Source organism: Alexandromys fortis, unplaced genomic scaffold, assembly GCF_014885135.2.
Source record: "Alexandromys fortis isolate MF-2015 unplaced genomic scaffold, M_Fortis_MF-2015_v1.1 scaffold_262, whole genome shotgun sequence".
Taxonomy (NCBI): Eukaryota; Metazoa; Chordata; class Mammalia; order Rodentia; family Cricetidae; genus Alexandromys; species Alexandromys fortis.
In genome coordinates, this window is record NW_026068147.1 from 1,288,185 (window position 1) to 1,307,398 (window position 19,214).

At 46.1% G+C, this 19,214-nt stretch overlaps 1 protein-coding gene across 2 annotated transcripts; it reads left to right on the forward strand.

Annotated features, from left to right (window-relative positions):
- Positions 1 to 6,779: 6,779 nt before the first annotated feature.
- Positions 6,780 to 18,684, forward strand: LOC126491413 (zinc finger protein 45). Of its 2 annotated transcripts, none has more exons than XM_050127058.1 (6): positions 6,780 to 6,845; positions 8,970 to 9,057; positions 9,559 to 9,750; positions 13,173 to 13,335; positions 14,400 to 14,492; positions 15,082 to 18,684. In XM_050127058.1, the coding sequence occupies exons 3-6, from the start codon at positions 9,694 to 9,696 to the stop codon at positions 16,866 to 16,868; spliced, it is 2,100 nt and encodes a 699-aa protein (XP_049983015.1). In that variant the 5' UTR covers positions 6,780 to 6,845; positions 8,970 to 9,057; positions 9,559 to 9,693; the 3' UTR covers positions 16,869 to 18,684. The 2 variants fall into 2 exon arrangements, with proteins under 2 accessions (XP_049983015.1, XP_049983016.1); XM_050127059.1 differs by having other exon boundaries at positions 13,209 to 13,335.
- Positions 18,685 to 19,214: the final 530 nt, after the last annotated feature.

The following is a 19,214-nucleotide window of genomic DNA, read 5'->3' on the forward strand; positions in this document are numbered from 1 at the left end:
CTCTCTCTCTCTCTCTCTCTCTCTCTCTCTCTCTCTCTCTCTCTCTCTGCCCTGCCCCACCCCACTGTTCTTCTGAAGAGGCAATCAGACCTTAGCCTCTCTCCCTCTCCCCCTACTCTCTCTCCCTCATCTCCCCTCTACTCTTTATCTCAACAAAGTCCACGTTCAAACTCTGTCTGTCTGGTGTATTTGTCTGTCCCTCACCCGTTGTGGTTCGGACCTACCCACCATGGGACCTGCCTCTAAGGTCCCAACTTGCTCAGTATCATAACAATATGGAAAGACCTTGGCATGTGCTTCTATCAACTCGAGAGAACCGAGGCTCTGTGCATAGAAAGATGCAGGCTTCACACAGACAACTGACTCAGACGAGAACACAAATGCTGGTGAAACTGGTAGCTAGGTAGCCAGTAGCCAGTAGGAAGACTGAAGATGTCCTCCCCTCCCTCAACGCCCAGCCCATTTCCCTTCTAAAAATAGAAGCAGCAGTATGGTCCCTTAAGACTTAAGTTGTCATATAAAAAGGTCTAGGTATCTGGGTTTTGATGGGGTCATTAAGGCAAATCTACTTCCTCCTGGCCAAAATGGAATATTGAGATGTAGCTGTGGGTAGAGACATGACATTCCAAACTACATAGTGTGTGTGCCTGTTTGTGCGCATGCATGCACCAGGGTGAGAGGGGGTGGGATGGGTTAAGATAATCGCAGCCTTCTTGGACCACCAGCTCCTGAATAAAGTCACAGAGACTTAATACTAGTTATGAGTGTATGAATGCTTGCTCTTATCTTATGTTTGTCCCACTAGCTTTATTTTTTTTTATTAAAAATTTCCGCCTCCTCCCCGTCTCCCTTTTCCCTCTCCCTTTCCTCACAACCCACCCCCTCCCTCTCCAGTCCAAAGAGCAGTCAGGGTTCCCTGCCCTGTGGGAAGTCCAAGGTCCTCCCCCCTCCATCCAGGTCTAGGAAGGTGAGCATCCAAACAGGCTAGGCCCCCACAAAGCCAGTACATGCAGTAGGATCAAAACCCAGTGCCATTTTTTTTGGCTTCTCAGTCAGCCCTCATTGTCTGCCATGTTCAGAGAGTCCTGTTTTATCCCATGCTTTTTCAGTCCCAGTCCAGCTGGCCTTGGTGAGCTCCCGTTAGATCAGCCCCACTGTCTCAGTGGGTGCGTGCACCCCCTCGCGGTCCTGACTTCCTTGCTCATATTCTCCCTCCTTCTGCTCCTCATTTGGACCTTAGGAGCTCAGTCCAGTGCTCCAATGTGGGTCTCTGTCTCTATCTCCATGCATCCCCAGATGAAGGTTCTATGGTGATATGCAAGATATTCATTAGTATGGCTATAGGATAGGGCCATTTCAGGCTCTCTCTCCTCAGCTGCCCAAGGACCTAGCTGGGGACACCTCTCTGGACCCCTGGGAACCCCTCTAGAGTCAAGACTCTTGCCAACCCTAAAATGGCTCCCTTAATTAAGATATATACTTCCCTGCTCCCATATCCAACCTTCCATTATCCCAACCATCCCATTCCCCCAAGCTCTCCCTATCCTCCCCTTCTCACTTTTCTCTCCCCATCTCCCCTTTCCCCCATCCCACCCCACTTCCCAGTTGCCAATTTTTGTCCAGCAATCTTGTCTACTTCCAATATCCAGGAGGATAACTATATGTTTTTCTTTGGGTTCACCTTCTTATTTAGGTTCTCTAGGATTGAGAATTATAGGCTCAATGTCCTTTATTTATGTCTAAAAACCAATTATGAGTGAGTACATCCCATGTTCATCTTTTTGGGTCTGGGTTACCTCATTCAGGATAGTGTTTTCTATTTCCATCCATTTGCACGCAAAATTCAAGATGTCATTGTTTTTTTTTTTTTTACCACTGAGTAGTACTTTAATATGTATATATTCCACAGACTAGCTTTATTTTTATTTATATTTTTTGTTTGTTATTTGAGATTGGGTTTCTCTGTAGCTTTGGAGCCTGTCCTGAAACTCACTCTGTAGACTAGGCTAGCCTTGAACTCACAGAGATCCGCCTGCCTCTGCCTCCTGAGTGCTGGGATTAAGGGTGTGCGGCATCACCGCCTGGTTCCAGTAGCTCTTATAACTTAGTTTTACCTGTTTCTCTTTATCCACATTTTGCCTCAGGGATTTTTAACTTTCTTCCATTCTGGAAGTCCTGCTTTTCTGCTTCCTCTGCACCTGGCTGGCTGCGCCCCCTTTCTCTTTCTCTCCAGCCTAGAATCCTCCTCTTCCTTATTCTCTCTGCCCACCAGCCCTGCCTATCCCTCTACTGCCTGTATTGGCTGTTCAGCTTTTTACTAGACCAATCAGGTGCCTTAGGCAGGCAAGGCAAACCAAATGCAGCATAAACAGAAGCAGCGCATCTTTACACAGTTAAGGTAATATTTCACAACTCATTCCTCCTTCCTGGAAGACCCCTCCCCCCTCGGTATTCATGTTTGCAGTAGCATTCAGAGAACATGGGGGCCCTGCCTGCTTCTCTAACTCAAAAAGCGAAACTTTCATTTTTTCCTTCTTTACATCTTTTTCTCCCGAATACTGGATGAAACCTGGGCATGCTTTTCCAAACACCTTGTAGTTTCTCAGGTTTTTTAAAGTCCCTCCCTCACCCTTCCACCCCCACAACTGCCCAAGGAGCTGCCAAACGTTTGCCAGCTTTCTTGTACCCTAACTTTGGAAAGTGTGGCTTTTCCTCTCCCTCTTCTACAGGTAACTGCCAAGGTTCTCAGCGTGAATGCCCTAATTTTGTCTCAAATTTTAATAAAAATTGTCCTCAGGCTTCCTTCTGAGTCTATTTTTAAATTATTTTCTTAACAAGATGAAGGGACGCAAAAGGACCCTTGGTTTTCCTGGTGATGTGGTGCAGTCATAAGTACGTTACTCCTGAAACACAGGCATTTCTGTTTCCCCGTGACAGAATCCATTGACTAGTCTGGCAGTGGTGGTGCACACCCTTAATCCCAGCACTTGGGAGGCAGAGGCAGGTGGATCTGTGAGTGAGTTTGAGGCTAGCCTGGTCTACAGAGTGACTTCCATGACAGCCAGGGTTTCACAGAGAAGCCCTTTCTGGGGGGAAAAAAAGCATCCATTAATAACAAATTGACAAGCTTTAGTACATTCCATGGCAGCAGCTTGCCAGATAACTCTGCCAACCTTGCAAATCTGGCTAGTTAGGGCTCTTTCAGTTCAGTCTTAATTACTAATACTAACATCACATAACACTTACTAAGTATGTTTACATATCTGTTACATATGAGCTGACACATACTTTGAGGTATAAGGTTTATCAGAATGAGAGGACCTCAGAGTCATGACTGGCCCTCAAGGCAGGAGGGAGAACATTGGGCAGAAACAACACAGTAGAAAGCAAGACGGCTGGTTTTATCTGTCGGCCTGGCTATACCTGGAACTAACTAAAAACCCAAAACACAGGGCACACCTGGAGGGATTTTTAGCCAGCTGGATTTTTTAATTAGGAAGACCCACTTTATATACAGATCATTTGAGGTGGGAAGACACCCCCAAAATCTGGGCCACCCCTTCTAATGGCAACCCATGAAGGAAATGTTATTAGGAAGCTTTAGACCTGTGGTGGTGGCCACATCTTTAGGCTCAGCACTTGGGAGGCAGAGGCAGGTGCAACTCTAAGTTTGAGGCCAGCCTGGTCTACAGAGCAAGTTCCGGGACAGAATGAAGAAGCTTTTGCTCCTTGCTCCATGCTCTTTCTGGAATCTACTTCTTCACTGGCATTAGAGCCGACTTCTTTGGGATTCCAGTGTACACTGGAGACCGGATGAGACATCCTGAACAACTACTGGATTCTTGGACCTTCCGTTGGTAGACAGCCATTGTTGGAATAGCCAGACCACAGCCTGTAAGCCACTCTAATAAAAGAGGGAGCAAAGATAGACCATAGGAGGGGGGGGGGGGCAAGAGGAGCCTCTTCACAATATCTCTATAAGCCACCTTCCCCAAGGAGTCTTTCTAAAACAAATCCTCAGAACAAAGGAAATACCTTTTAGAGGTGGCACGAAGTTTTACATCATGCGATTTGGTGCAGAATAGTGTACGTGATGAAGAGCATGCGGAGCCAGGAACCGTAAATTGAGAGCAGTCAAGTCACAGAGCAGTCTGCTTCTTGGTAAGTCTGCATGGGTAAGTGCAGGCTTGTATAGTTTTTTTACTCAGCCCAGTTCAAATATCTCATTTATTATTATCATTATTTGTATTTCTTTTTTTAAAAGATGTATTTCTACTTATGTGTCTGGGCAGTGCCCACAGAGGCCAGAAGAGGGCAGCAGATCTCCTGTGCTGGAGTTAAAAGCAGTCTTTGAGATGCCACCATGTGGGTACTGGGAGCCAAACTGCAAAGATGCAAGAGCTTTTATCTGCTGAGCCCGCTCGGGTCCACATGACGGACTCACTTTCTTCTCTTTCATAGGCCATGTGTAGTTGTTTTTTATTCTTAACTCTTTTGATCTTTCGGGGACCCACTACCCAGCTCCTAAATAAATCACACACACAGAGTCTTACTTATAAATGCCCAGCCTTAGCTTGGCTTGTTTCTTGCCATCTTTTCTTAAATTGTCCTCTGGGCCTTTACCTTTCTGCATATCTTTTCTTTCTTTCTTATTCTGTGTCTAGCTAGGTGGCTGGGTAGCTGGAGCCTTCTTTTCTCACTCCCCCTCTTCTCGATTCTCGACCTCCCTTCCCAGATTTCTCCTCTCATTTATTCTATCTGCCTGCCAGCCCCGCCTATCCCTTCTCCTGCCTTGCTATTGGCTGTTCAGGTGTTTCAGGCAGACAAAGCAACAGCTTCACAGAGTTAAACAAATGCAACATATCTTTGCATCATTAAACAAATAGTCTACAGCATAAACAAATGTAACACATCATAAAATAATATCCCACAACACCGGGTGTGTCTTGGAGTTTTATTGCTGGCAAGAGACACCATGGCTATGACAACTCTTATAAAGGAAAACATTTGATTGGGGTGGCTTACAGTTCCAGAGGTTCAGTCCAATATCATCATGGCAGGAAGCATGGCGGCATGCAGGCAGACATGGTGCTGGAGAAGGAGCTGAGAGTTCTACATGTGGATCCACCGGCAGCAGGAAGAGCAAGTGAGCCATCCAAGGCCTAGCTTGAACATTTGAGACCTCAAAACCACTCCCAGTGATACACTTCCTTCAACAATGCACACCCACTCACTCCAACAAGGCCACACCTACTCCAACAAGGCCACACCTCCTAATAGTGCCATTCTCTATGACCCTATGGAAGCCATTTTCATTCAAACCACCACACCTTGTGCACTAGGGTTCTCTAGAGGAACGGAATTTATAGAATGTATCTAATGTATATAGAAAGGAGATTTATTAGAGTGTCTTACAGGCTGTGGTCCAGCTAGTCCAACAATGGCTGTCTACGAACGGAAGGTCCAAGAACGTGCAGCCCAGATTAAACGTGGATCTTCCCACCTCAAAAGATCTGGATTAGAAGTGGGTCTTCCCCCTTCAAATGATTTAATTAAGAAAAAAAATCCCTGGGCTGGAGAGTTGACTCAGTGGTTAAGAACACTGACTGCTCTTCCAAATGGACCTGGGTTCGATTCCCAGCACCCACATGGCAGCTCACAACTGTCTTTAACTCCAGTTAAAGAGAATGCCAGGGAACCCAGCATCCTCACACAAACACGAAGGCAAAACCCCAATGTACATAAAAAAAAAATCTTTAGAAAAAAGAAAAGAAAAAGAAAAAAACTCCTCCTAGGTGTACCCAGTCCCTTGGGTTTTCTTTAACTCCAGATGTAGTCAAGTTGGCAGCCAAGTATAGCCATCCCAGTGTGTGGATTAGTGCGTGAAGCAGCCAAGCATAGCCATCCCAGTGTGCGAAACAGCCAAACATAGCCATCCCAGCGTGTGGATCAGTGCGTGAAACAGAAAAAAGAAAAGTTGATTCAGGCACAACCTGACAATTTTTTCCTGTGTTTTTGAGACATGCTCTCCTTATGTGACCATGGTGGTTTGAATGATAGTGGCTCATATATTTGAAGACTTAGTCACCACGGAGTGGAACTGTCTGAGAATCAGAAGGGCTGGAAGTTGTGGCCTTGCTGGGGGAAGTGTGTCACTGAGGGTGGGTTTTGAAGTTTCAAAAGCCCATGGAGGGTCCTGCATTTCTCTCTGCCTGTTGCCTGTGGGTCAGGTGCAAAGATCTCAGCTACTGCTCCAGGACCATGCCTGTCTGCTTTCTGACATGAGGAGCATTGACTGACCTTCTAAACAGCAAGCAAGCCGCTATTTAAATGCTTTCTTTTATAGTGGTTACCAAGGTCATAGTGTCGATTCACAGCAATAGAACAGTAACTAAGATAGTAACCCACGCAGGATTCTTGCCTCATCTTCCCAAGCACTGAAACGCCAGGAGTGCCCACCATGCCCAGTTTCCACCTGTTTATTGAAAGGAAAATTGTAAGCTGGTGGGGAAAGAGCTTTTCAGAGAATTCTGGGACATGTAGTCCAGACGCTTTCTGTGGTCAGAGCACTTCTACGGGAAAGCTTGACTTTGGAAATGTTTCATGGGATAAACTAAAGTACAATCCGCACGTTTGGTGAGATTTCGGTTGCCTGAGGGCTAGAAAGTAAAGCCAACTAATCTGAGAACTCTAGGAAACGCCACTTCCCTATGGGGTGATGGCGCAAACTCTGCCCCGGGCTCCTGCCCCTAGGAATCCTGGGAGTTGTAGTTTTGGAGCTTGGCGTTACGGGGCATTTTGCCTGTAGAGGTTGGAGATCCTGTGAATGCGGTCCTTCAAGGAAGGTGAGAGGGTCGGGGTGGACTTGAGTACCACCTGATCTCTTTTGACTTCCACGGTCTGGAAACGGGAGGGGCGAGGATCTCTTCCGGGTCACCGAAATGAGACATTGTTGCAGATGTTGCACGGCAGCATCGGCTGCCTTCTGATTTGGGGGAAAGTTTAGAAATTCTGGGGGTTTGGCCCCAAGGAAGACCTGGACTTGGCAGCGTTTGCAGAAACTCCTCGAGTTGGTGATGACAAACTCACTTTCCCTCACCCTGAATCTTTCTGTGCCATAGTTTCCCTTCGTGCAAAAAGGAATGCAAAGAGCATCTGTAATACACATTTGGTTTTAGGATCAATTATAGAGTACAAAAAAAATGCATGCATGTGCCCTTCAATTGAAGAATGGATGAAGAAAGTATGGAATATATACATATTAGAGTACTACTCAGCAGTAAAAAACAAGGACTTCTTGAAGTTTGCAGGAAAATGGATGGAAATAGAAAACACTATCCTGAGTGAGATAAGCCAGACCCAAAAAGNGTGTGTGTGTGTGTGTGTGTGTGTGTGTGTTCTGTGTGGTATCTGGTTTGGTAACTATACAAATACACATCTTGTATGTTTGTATAGTTCTTGGTACATGCAGTGTTCTCGGGACCACGGAAGTTTGTCACCCTGCATGTGGATGCAGCACTTTGTGTCAGAGATGTTATGACAATTTTCACTTATTTATTTATTTGAGGTAGGATCTCGATCTGTAGCCTGGATGCACTAGAACCCACTAGGCTCTCCTTGCAATCCCCCCACCTCAGAACTGAAATTATAGTGTGTGCCGCCACACCTTGCTTCTTCCGACCCTTTTGCCTGACTGCTTAAGGAATTTTTAATTGTCAAAAATATATTTTTACTTTTTAAAATTATGAGTATGTGCATATGCGCACATCCACTCCTGCACAGACACACAGACAAACACACGCCTGTCAGTGGGCAGCAGGTGTCCATGGAGTCCACAGGTGTTGGAGCTTCTGCAGCTGGAGTTATTGGTGGTTGTGAGCCACCCAGTGTGGATGCTGCAAACCAAACTCACACCCTCTGCAAGAGCGATATGTGCTCTTAACTGCTGAGCCGTCTCTCCAGTCCCTCTGTGACCTGTTTTGTTTTTCCATTTTTAGCTTTATGTGTGGGAGTGTTTTACTCGCATGTAAGTCTTGTACTGTGTACATGCTTGGTACCTGGAGTGTTCAGATGAAGGCATGGGATCCCCTGAAACTGGAATTAGAGATGACTGTGAGCCTCCAAGTGGGTGCTGGGAACAGAACCCGGGTCCTCAGCAAGCGCAGCCAGTGTTCTTCTCTGATAAGCCTACTCCGTAGCCCCAGACCTGTTTCAAAAAGGAAGTGTGGTGTTCACAAGTGAGTCTGGGAAATGGTTGTCAGAGTATTCACAGTGTTTTCTTTCACTGTGGAAATTTCCAGATACTTTCAGATAGAGTAAAATGAACTCCCGTGTGACAGTCACTCTCTTACTGTCTTGTTTTTGAAAGTCTTTCTGCTTTCCTTCCTCTCCCAGTGCGTTTTGTTTTGCCCTTGAGTAATGTGCATATGTGTGCGCATGTGTGTGTGTGCCTGTGTGTATGTATGTGTAGGGGTGATAGGTGTGTGTGGAGGCCTCTCTCTCTCTCTCTCTCTCTCTCTCTCACACACACACACACACACACACACATTATATCTTCTGAGACAGGCTTACTGAACCTGGTGCGCCTCCATCCCGTAAGATTAGCAGGTCAGTGAGCTGCAGGGAGCCTCCTTTTTGGGATGTTTACTCAGTAGGACTTAAGATTTACTGTGTTTGTATATGAAGACCAAGAGAGGAACTTTTCTATTCATTTGTTAGGACTGCCATTCAAAAACACACAGAGTGGACAGTTCAGCAATCCTCGTGTGTGCGACTGAGCCTTGTGTAGGCCAAGATGACCTCAAACTCTCCTAGTGTAGGCTACTCTATGTAGTGAGACCCTGACTCAAACAAAATGAAAAGTATAGTTAGAAAAAAGGTGCTTGCCTTCCTTTGCTCTTCTGCAGGTGCACGGTCACTAAAGTGTGACTCTTGTTTACATATCTTCATTTTTATTTTCTCCACACTAGCAGGTTGCAGGGACCTCTGCTTCGTGGACCCCATCCTGCCATCCTCTGAGTGGCCAGCAGTTGGCCTTCAGGAGGAGTTATCCAATGAGTAAGCATGGTTCATGTAGCTGTCCACCAGGCAGCCAGAATAGGTGCTGTGGCTTGGGATTAGACCTTGGTGTTCCTTGGGGAATGGGACTCATGCACAGTGGGGGCTTCCTCCAAGAAAATCCGGGGACTGTGTTACCTTTTATTAACAGCAAAGCCTGTGCATAATGATTGCCAGACAGAAAGAGGAATCCAGGCCAGGTCACCGGCTGTTCCCGCTGGGGGTCCAGCTCTCTGCTGCTGCTGCTTCCTAGGTCCCAAGGGGGATGGGGAACCTGAACCAAGCCGCCAACCGCAAAGGAGCGCAAGCCCTCTCCCCTCCCCACCTCTGCCGGTGCCCTTTATTTGGGTCACATACTTTTCAACCCAACTCCACCCCTTGGGTCAATGCTCTGAGTGCAGACAGCACTTTCTGCTGTCTCTGCCGGCCCTAGAACAGAACCGCAGTCCTGAGACCCATAGGACATGTGTTGTGTGTGGCTGGCACGGGTCTCCTTTACAGGGTCCTGAGCAGACAGTGTGAGCTGTGACTGAAATCCGGCTCCTTCTTGTCATCAAGCCACACTGAGAAGCGGATGCCACGTGGGCTGGAAGCACAGATGACCAGACTCGCACGGGCTGTCTTCTCTCCCGGAGTATGTCTTCCCCAGACGCAGCTGTGCCCCCGGAAGACAACAGGATGACCAAGGCCAAGGTGAGTTGAGCTTTTTCGTTTGTTTTTGTTTCGTTTTCTTTTGAGACCCGGCACCACTAGATAGCCCTGACTGGCCTGGAACTTAATGCATAGACCAAACTGACTTTGAACTAACAGGCATTTGCCTGCCTCTGCCTCCCGAGTCCTGGGATTAAAGGCGTGTGCCATCACTGCCTGGCCAAATTGGGCTTTTTCTAAGTTTCAAAGTATTGTCTAACTCGTGGTGCTGATCACCAGCCTGGTCTACCAGGACAGTCAGAACTGTTACACAGAGAAACCCTGTCTCCAAAATACAAAAAACAAAACAAAACGAACAACATCAAGAAAGTGTAGTATAATTTCTCAACGATTCTGACATCTTGCTTTTTTCTCTGGGGGAGAAAAGAGGGGAACAGTGGGTGTTGGAGAACTTGTTGGGCTCAGCAGTTAACAGTGCTGGCTGCTCCTGCAGAGGATCCAGGTTCCATTCCTAGCAAATGTAACATCTGTAACTCCAGGTTCTGGGGATCTGCTGCCCTCTTCTGGCCTCTGCATGCAGTGCATAGACGTGCATGTAGGCAAAACACTCATACATAAAATAACTTGTTTTTGAAACAAGAACCTGTTGCTAAATGCTTATTAACCTTTTTATTTTAATATATATCAATTTCTTTTTATTTCTAAAAATTACCTCAAAGGACTGAGAGATGGTTCAGCAGTTAAGAATGTTATTGTAAAAGACCAAGTTTGGTTCCCAGCAGCCATGGAGTGACTGCAATTCTCCATAGCTGCGGTTCCAGGGGACCTGACATTCTCTTCTGCCCTCCATGGACACCAAGTATGCATGTGTTACAGAACCATATAGGCAAGCAAAACACACACACACATACGTATATATGTATATAATAAGAATAAATAAATCTAATAATCACCTCGAAATTGGATAAATGACCCCAGTATGGAAAAGTGTGAAATGCTGAATAAATCCACATTTGCTGTCATTTTGCTTGTAAAACACCCAATTTCTGTTGTTGGGATGTTTTATTCTTTTGGCTTTTGTGGGGGGCCACCACCCAGTTCCCAAATGAATTACACGGCTTATTCTGATTTTCAAACGCCTGGCCTTAGCTCGGCTTGTTTCTAGCCAGCTTTCCTTATCTTAAATTGTCCCACCTACCTTTTGCTGGGCCTTTTGCTTTTCTGACTTCTGTGCTCTTACTTCACTCTTCTCCACATCTGGCTGGTGCTGGCCCCTGACATCTTCCTCCCCTTCTTCTCACACTGCTTCTCCTCTTCTTGGTTTCTATGTATTCTCTCTGCCTGCCAGCCCCACCTATCTTTGCTCCTGCCTCGCTATTGGCCATTCAGCTCTTTATTAGACCATCATGTGTTTTAGACAGGCAAAGAATCACTGCTTCACAGAGTTAAACAAATGCAGCATAAACAAAAAGCACACACCTTAAAATAATATTCCCCAACAATTTTCCTTTCTTCTTTTTTCCATGACACAATACTTTATTTGTAATAATAGTATAGCTAAAACTTTAAAATTATACCTTTTCAAGCAATATTATACACCTTAATTCTTCTTTTTCAGTACTGGATATCAAATCCAAGGCCTTCCTTGTGCTAGGCAGGGGCTCTACCACTGAGCCACACCCCAGCCCCTCACTGGGGGATTCTAGGTGGGGCTTCTATTACTGAGCTGTATTTCAAATCCTGGTTTCTTTTCTTTCTTTTTTTTTTTTTTAACAGGCCGAGTCTTACTGTGTAGCTAAGTCTGGTCTCAAAGTTTCAATCCTCCTTCTTGACTCTCAGTGCTGAGATTTCTGGCTTTTACTCCATGTTTTCAATGACATTATGCTCCCATAAGTCTACATGATCTGTCATGGAGGAGGTACTTGCAACAGATGTTTTTTCTCTACTCACAGATATTTAAATAGCTTAGTAGTTTTAATGTGTTAAGGAATGTTCTAGTGATATTTACATAAATGAATATTCTCCTCCAGAAAAAATTCAAGGAAGTTTCGTTACTGTTCCTGTTATTTAGGAATACTAAATTAAAACACATTACAATATTTCATTTGTACGAGTGTTCTGCCTGAATATAAGTCTGTGCCCCATGTGTGTGCCTGATGCCCACAGAGGGCATCGGATCTCCTGGAACTGGAGTTACAGTCAGCTGTAGGTGCTGGGAATTGAACCTGGGTCCTGAGGAAGAGCAGCCAGTGCTCTTAGCTACTGAGCCATCTTTACAGCCCCTAAAACTTGCTTTTGACATAGGATACTTTGGTTGCTCTGCATGGAGCACATATTGTTCAATGTGTTCTAATTAATCATAGAAGATGGTCATTTTCACATAAGCTAGGACTTCCTTTTCATAGCTGAGTCATACGCTGGCTGTGTTTACTAACTGATTTCCAAGTTTCCATTTACTACGTGAATGTGTTTTATTGACGGAACAGTGTATTCAGGTTGAAAAGTCTAGTCATACAAGGCAACTTGCCGGGTTCCTCAGAACCACCCTGTGAGGCAACGCCTGTTTTAATGCATTCCAAAGAGTTGGGAGGTTGAAGCTCAGACAACCGCTGAGGTCTGCCCAGGAGGTCAACATCCAGCAGACTCCGTGCAAGACCTTATATTGGGGGTGGGGTGCAAGATGCTGAGACAAAGATACCTTTTCCTGGTTCACTCTTGGATGGATCCTCATCTGGGATGACTGTGGTTTGTCTGGGGACCCTGAATGTTCTGGGCTCCAGTAGTGACCAGTTCCCAAATGAAAACTTAAAGCAGCCCCGTTGGCCATGATGAGTCTAGAGCACATGGAACTCACCCCCAGACAGCAAGTGGAAACAGTTCTGTCACCCTGCTTTGGGGGATCCAGCGGTGTTTATTATATAAGCTAGAGATGATGGTGAGCATCCCGCAGTGCATCAGACAGCCCCCACAGCTGTAGAGTACTGGCATAGAATGCCAGTAGTGTTCCGGTCGGGACGCTCTCCTGTATACAACTGTGCAAGAAGGACAGGGCCGGGGATATAGCTCAGTGGTAGAGCTGTTGCCTCGTATGCATGAGGCCCTGGGTTCAATCTATCATTTCCCAGTATCAAAAACATTTAAAAATTATATGATTTGTCACATGCAAAAAAAAATTATATGATTAAGCAGATGAATTTATCAGGCATGGTGGTTCACACCTGTAATCCCGGCACTTGGGAGGCAGGGATGGATGTGGGAAGATCAACACATGATCAGAGCCAGCTTGGTCTTCAAGGCAAGTTCCTGATCATCCAAGGCTACAAAGCAAGACCCTGTCTCAAAATCCAAACAGGAACAGTAACAAAGAGAGGGCGGATAGCACGGCAACACGGACTCTGGGTGCTCGACTCCAGGTTGCTCCCTGCTCATCCTCCCCACATTTCTCAGAGCTGTCCTTCTTGCAGAAGACCGAGGTTGAAGTTGAGTGTTTGGTGTCCCAGGAGATGGTGACGTTCAGGGATGTGGCCGTGGTCTTCAGCGAGGAGGAGCTGGGCCTGCTGGATGCTGCCCAGAGGAAGCTGTACCACGATGTGATGCTGGAGACCTTCAGGAATGTGGTGTCACTGGGTGAGGGCAGATACTGGTGCTGAAGAACAGGTTCATGCAGTGTGGCCTTAGATGGGATCGGAGCTCCTGAAATAGTTTCGAGTTGTCATGTGATATAGAACTGGAATCTCCCGAGTTTTATAAATGTAAATTGAAAGCGTGGTAGTATGTTTTCATCTTTCTCAAATCACAGTCTCAATTAGTGGGTGGTGGCACACTCTGAGTCATTTCTACCAACATTATTTCCACTAAAGGAAGTTGAGGCACTGGAGAGAGAGCTCATCAGTTAATGCTTTCTGTGCTTGTAGAGGACCAGAGTTTCGTTCCCAGCACCCACATTGGGTGGCTCCCAAATACCTGTAACTCCAGCTCCAGGGGATCTGCTGCCCTCTCCTGGTCTCCATGGGCACCTACAGTCATAACACACACACACACGTCAATAAAAATCAAAAGAAATATTTAAAAAAATTAAATGAAATAGGGTTAAAGCCAAAACATGGTCATCAGATAATGGCACCTGGTACCAAGGCTGATGATCCCAGTTCAGTCCCTGGGGCCTACATTGTGAAGGGAAAGAACCAAGTCCCACCTGCTGTCTGTGACCACCAATGGTGAACACAACCACACACTAAATATAAGTGTAATAAAATACAAAAGAAAATACCCTGACAGTCTATCTAGGACCTGGCCAAGAACTGTTTGGGAGACAAGGGAGGGGAGTAATAAACATAGGCATGTGTCAACTGATTTGTACTAAAGTCTGTGTCTGTATGTTTTGGGGCTTCTCAGACAATGTATGTCTTCCACTGACTTCTGTTATTAGTTTGGGAAAGAATAGGTTTGATATCCCGAAGCAGATGCCATGGAATACATATCTTTAGGAATTGGAGCCTCTGCTGTGTTGATTTAAAATATATTCTTCAAAGCTGGGTGGTAGTGGCACACGCCTTTAATCCCAGCACTTGGGAGGCAGAGACAGGCTGATCTGTGTGAGTTCAAGGCCAGTCTGGTCTACAAGAGCTAGTTCCAGGGCAGGCTCTAAAACTACAGTGAAATCCTGTCTCGGATATATATATCCTTCACAGGGCATCAGCTCATGACTCCAGATGTTTTACCCTGGCTCAAGAGAGATGACCTGCTTTGGATGTTGATCACTAGCTGCAGCAGTGAGTCTACAGGTGAGAACAGAGCGACTCATCCACCCTGCTTCTTAGCATGTGCACAGCTTTGGGGCTGGTGTCAGCCAGGGCTTTGTACGAATCTTGTGAGTCCATCCTGCTCTCAGCATCCGTCTCCACTTGCATGGACTCCCTCAGACTTATTAACATCATGCTCTTCCTCTACATCTGGATAGCTACTGTGGATGTGTCCACATGTGTTTGCATATGCATGCGCGCACACGTGCGCGCGCGCACACACACATGCAGGGAGGTAATAGATCAATGTTGTCTTCCTTGGTCACTTTCTACCTTACATTTAAAAACTTTATTTATTTATTTATTTATTTATTTATTTATTTATGTGTGTGGTGAGCAGTGTCATTGTGATGCTCTGTAGGACTCTTCTAAATGGTTCTCATTAATAAGTATGGGAGCCTTGGCTTCTAGGGCGTGGAGGTGAGATGACAGACACAGGGTGTTAAAGGGAAGGGGACCATCCTCTGGTCCAGTGAAGCCTTAGGCTGAGATCTTAACTATGTAACTCAGGCTCCAGCCAATAGAGCATCCACACGCCCTGCCTCTCTCTGAACTCTCTTTATGCTTTTAGGAGCCAGGAGTCTAAATGAGACGGAGTTGCTTCAGGAGGTAGGATGGAGGTACCTGCCGCACGAGGAGCTTTTCTGCTCAGGAATCTGGCACCAAGTTACAAGGGAGTTAACCCAGGGTCGAGACTGCATGGGGAACGCTGGAGAAACTGGCTCTCCGTTGGGGAAACGGGATGGTGTCCAGTGTGAAGACGCCGGCTTCAGTAAACATTCTGATCAGAATTTATTTCTTCAAGTTCACCATGGAGAATGCCATGAAGAAGAGACATGTGTGAAAATTTCCGGTTGCAGCCACCATCTTCACGCTCTTCCAGGAGAGAAGCCTTACAAGTGTGAGAGCCGTAACACCTTCCATCGGGTCTCAAGTCTTCAGTGCCGCCAGAGAGTGCAAGAAAGACACAGATCACACAAGTCTGACACACTGTTCAGAAATCTCGGTCAAAGGCCACCCTTTCATCACCACCAGAGCGTCCCCACTGCAGAAAACTCAAACGAATATGAGGAGTGTGGGACTCCTGGGAAAAACTCATGTGGTGAGACCCCTCTGTTAGTCCACACAAGAGAGGGACCCCATAAATGTGAGGCGAGTGGGGCGGGCTTCAGTCAGAGCACGTATCTCTCTGTGGATCGGCGAGTCCATTCTGGAAAGGAACCATTTCAGTGTAAAGAACGTGGGAAGGGCTTCAGCTGGTTTTCATGGCTGCGTGCCCATCATGGAATCCACACCGGAGAGAAACCGTACAGATGTGATGTCTGTGGCAAGAGCTTTAGCTACAGCTCACACCTTAGCATCCATAGTAGAATGCACACAGGAGAAAAGCCCTATAAGTGTGGGGAGTGTGGGAGAGGCTTCAGTGTAGGCTCGCACCTCCAAGCTCATCAGATAAGCCACGCTGGAGAGAAACCGTACAAATGCGAGGCATGTGGGAAAGGCTTCTGTCGGGCCTCGAATCTTCTGGACCATCAGCGAGGCCACACTGGAGAGAAGCCATATCAATGTGAGGCTTGTGGGAAGGGCTTCAGTCGGAGTTCTGATTTTAACATTCATATTAGAGTCCACACGGGTGAAAAACCCTACACGTGTGAGGAGTGTGGGAAAGGCTTCAGCCAAGCCTCAAACCTTCTGGCCCAACAGAGAGGCCACACTGGCGAGAAACCCTACAAATGTAGCACGTGTGGGAAGAGCTTCCGTCGGAGTTCAGATCTGAACGTTCACTGTAGAATCCATACCGGAGAGAAACCCTACAAATGCGAGAAATGTGGGAAAGCCTTCAGTCAGTTCTCGAGTCTTCAGGTGCATCAGCGGGTCCATACGGGAGAGAAACCATATCAGTGTGCAGAGTGTGGGAAGGGCTTCAGTGTGGGTTCACAGCTTCAAGCCCAACAGAGGTCCCACACCGGAGAAAGACCCTATCAGTGCGAGGAGTGCGGGAAAGGCTTCTGTCGGGCCTCCAAATTTCTAGCTCATCGCGGAGTCCACACAGGAGAAAAACCCTACCAATGCGACGTGTGTGGCAAACGCTTCCGGCAGAGGTCCTACCTCCAGGCCCACCAGAGGATCCACACTGGCGAGAAACCGTACAAGTGCGAGGCGTGTGGGAAAGGCTTCAGCTGGAGCTCATATCTCCAAGCCCACCAGAGAGTTCACACTGGAGAGAAACCGTACAAGTGTGAGGCCTGCGGGAAAGGCTTCAGCTGGAGCTCGAGCCTTGTGATTCACCAGCGAGTCCATGCTGACGCTGAATGTGGCAAGGGTCCTTCTTCATCAGAGGATTCATATGGGAAATAAACTCTACAAACTTACGTCTAATCCAAACTGTCAAAGAGCACAGAAAATCATCTCATAATTGGGAGTGTGTATCAGCTAGAGTTATCATAGATTCTCGTGGTGTTTGGGAGACCAGACATCAGAGGGAACTAGTGTGGACCTTTGATTGTTTCGTTCAGAATCTTGACCCTAATCAGATCCATGCAGACAAGATGCCCGGAAAAGACAAACCTGACCTGGAATTAACTAGAGGCACAAACCTATTAGAGTGTAAATCCTACACTCCAATAGAAGGGAGACATCATTCACAGTCAAATTTTCCCCGCCTTTCCAGTGCCTTTCAATAATTGTTAAGAAAGCCAGACATAATGGCTCACAGTTGTAATTGCAGCTCTCGGGAGGCCGAGGGGAGACCTTGTCTATAGGATCAGCCTGAGCTATGGTGTGAGACCCCCATCTCAACACACCAAAATACTAACAATAAGCCATGTGAGGAACAATCGTTTGAAAGGTTTTATTAAATTCTCTCCGAGAGTTTCTATAAAGACGTTCTCAGGAGTGTTCTAGAAGGCTTGCAGAGCATATGAATTAGATGTCTCTGCTCCTTTCCCCAAATCTACAGGGAATATTGGTCAGACTGAAGTTCCTATGGGCAGACATGGCGTCGTGGACAGCACTTCTGTATGTTAACAGTAACAGTGCCAACATGCACAAGTCACATTCAGGCCTTCCTGAGTTTGGACAAATGAATTCACATGTAATTCTCTCCAGCACCAGTGTGTGAATGTTCCTGCTAAGCAGGTGCTTTATGTCCATTTCCCGTCAGTCCCGCCTCAGTGGCAACAAGTGCGGCTCCCACATTGCACTTTAGGTGGGTTTGTTCTTGAGTTTCTCGTAGATTAAGTGTGGACTATGGAATCTTATCTCAATAGATGAAAGAAAACATTGCACAGAAGCTTCCATCTGTTCTTGGGAATAAATGTTCTCAGTGAGGTAAACTGTGTTTGGAGTCCTGCTCAAATATGGTGGTGCACAACTACAATCTCAGCACTGGGGAGGTAGGGCCAAATATGGTGGTGCATGCTGTCAGGGACCAGCATGGACATAAAACATTTCTTGTACCAGAGTGGAGGTGTGGGAATAAATGAGGCACAATTCAGATGATAGTATTAGTAGGGAGTTTCAGGGATCATTTAAATCCTGAAATCACCCATGTTTGTTTTCCAAACAACTTTAATATCAAGGTAAACTGAGGGAGGGCAGGCAGTGCAAACTTCCTTAGCATTGTTTCCTAGGTTGTGGGGGAATGACTTAGGTCATGTCCTGTGCATGCCTATTTTGTCATGAAATGCACCTTAGGTGTTGATAGTTTGAGTTTAAAAGTCCCTCCCTCAGAGGGGAATCCTGGGCCCAGCAATGACCACAAGAAAGGAACAGACTTGCTCTCATCTGGTTCTGCTTTAAGGTCAGGAATTGGTTCTACCAGCACACGCTGGGTTTCCTTGGTGACGCCGTGGGCAGCTCAGCCATCTTCTCAGATCCAGATCTTTGTCCCTGCTTTTGTCTCTGGCTCTTCTCAACCCCCTTTTCAGTTTGCTTCTCAGTAACGTTTAGAATCAGCTTTGTGATTTTTAAATGCAAGCTCTGGTTTCGTTTGGGACTGCACTGGATATATAATTAATTTCTGGACAGTTAACATCTTAACAATATTGACTGTTGCAGCAATCAATACAGTATGATTTGCCCAGAACTCTGGGTTTCCTTCAATACAGATGTGTAGTTTTCAGCATAGAGAGTCTGTACATATTTTATTCAATTTATACATAAGCATCCCACATTTTTGTGCTAAATTAAACGATAAAATTTTTCTAACTTCATTTTCAGTTGTTTGCTGCTCTGATGTCGAACTCTAGTGGACTGTTTTATTTTGGGTTTCTTTGCCACAGCTATTCTATGAGTTTCTTGGGATTGTCCCTGTGGACAATCATATCATGTGAAAATTACTCTTTTTCCCTTGCTGCTCTGTGTGCCTGTTACAGCATCTCCACTGAACCACACACATACTCCAAGATTTGATTTGGATTAAAAAAAAATCAAACACTTTTAACAATGGTCCTTTGGGATAATTAAAAAGAAAGTTCATCCTGAGGATTGATAAAGAGAAGATTGGGGGAGGTAAGTGGGGGGAGGGAAAGGGAAGGGGTGTTACGAGAATTTTGTCACCGGTCAACTAGTCAACTGAAAGAAGCATTTTTTGTCCGTCCGAGAGGCAGGGTTTTCATTGGGGATGGATGCGACCAAGGGGAAAGTGGTCCTTTAGAGGAAGGAGCGAGCAGCGGCTTGAGACTCGGTTCTGGGTCCCCATTT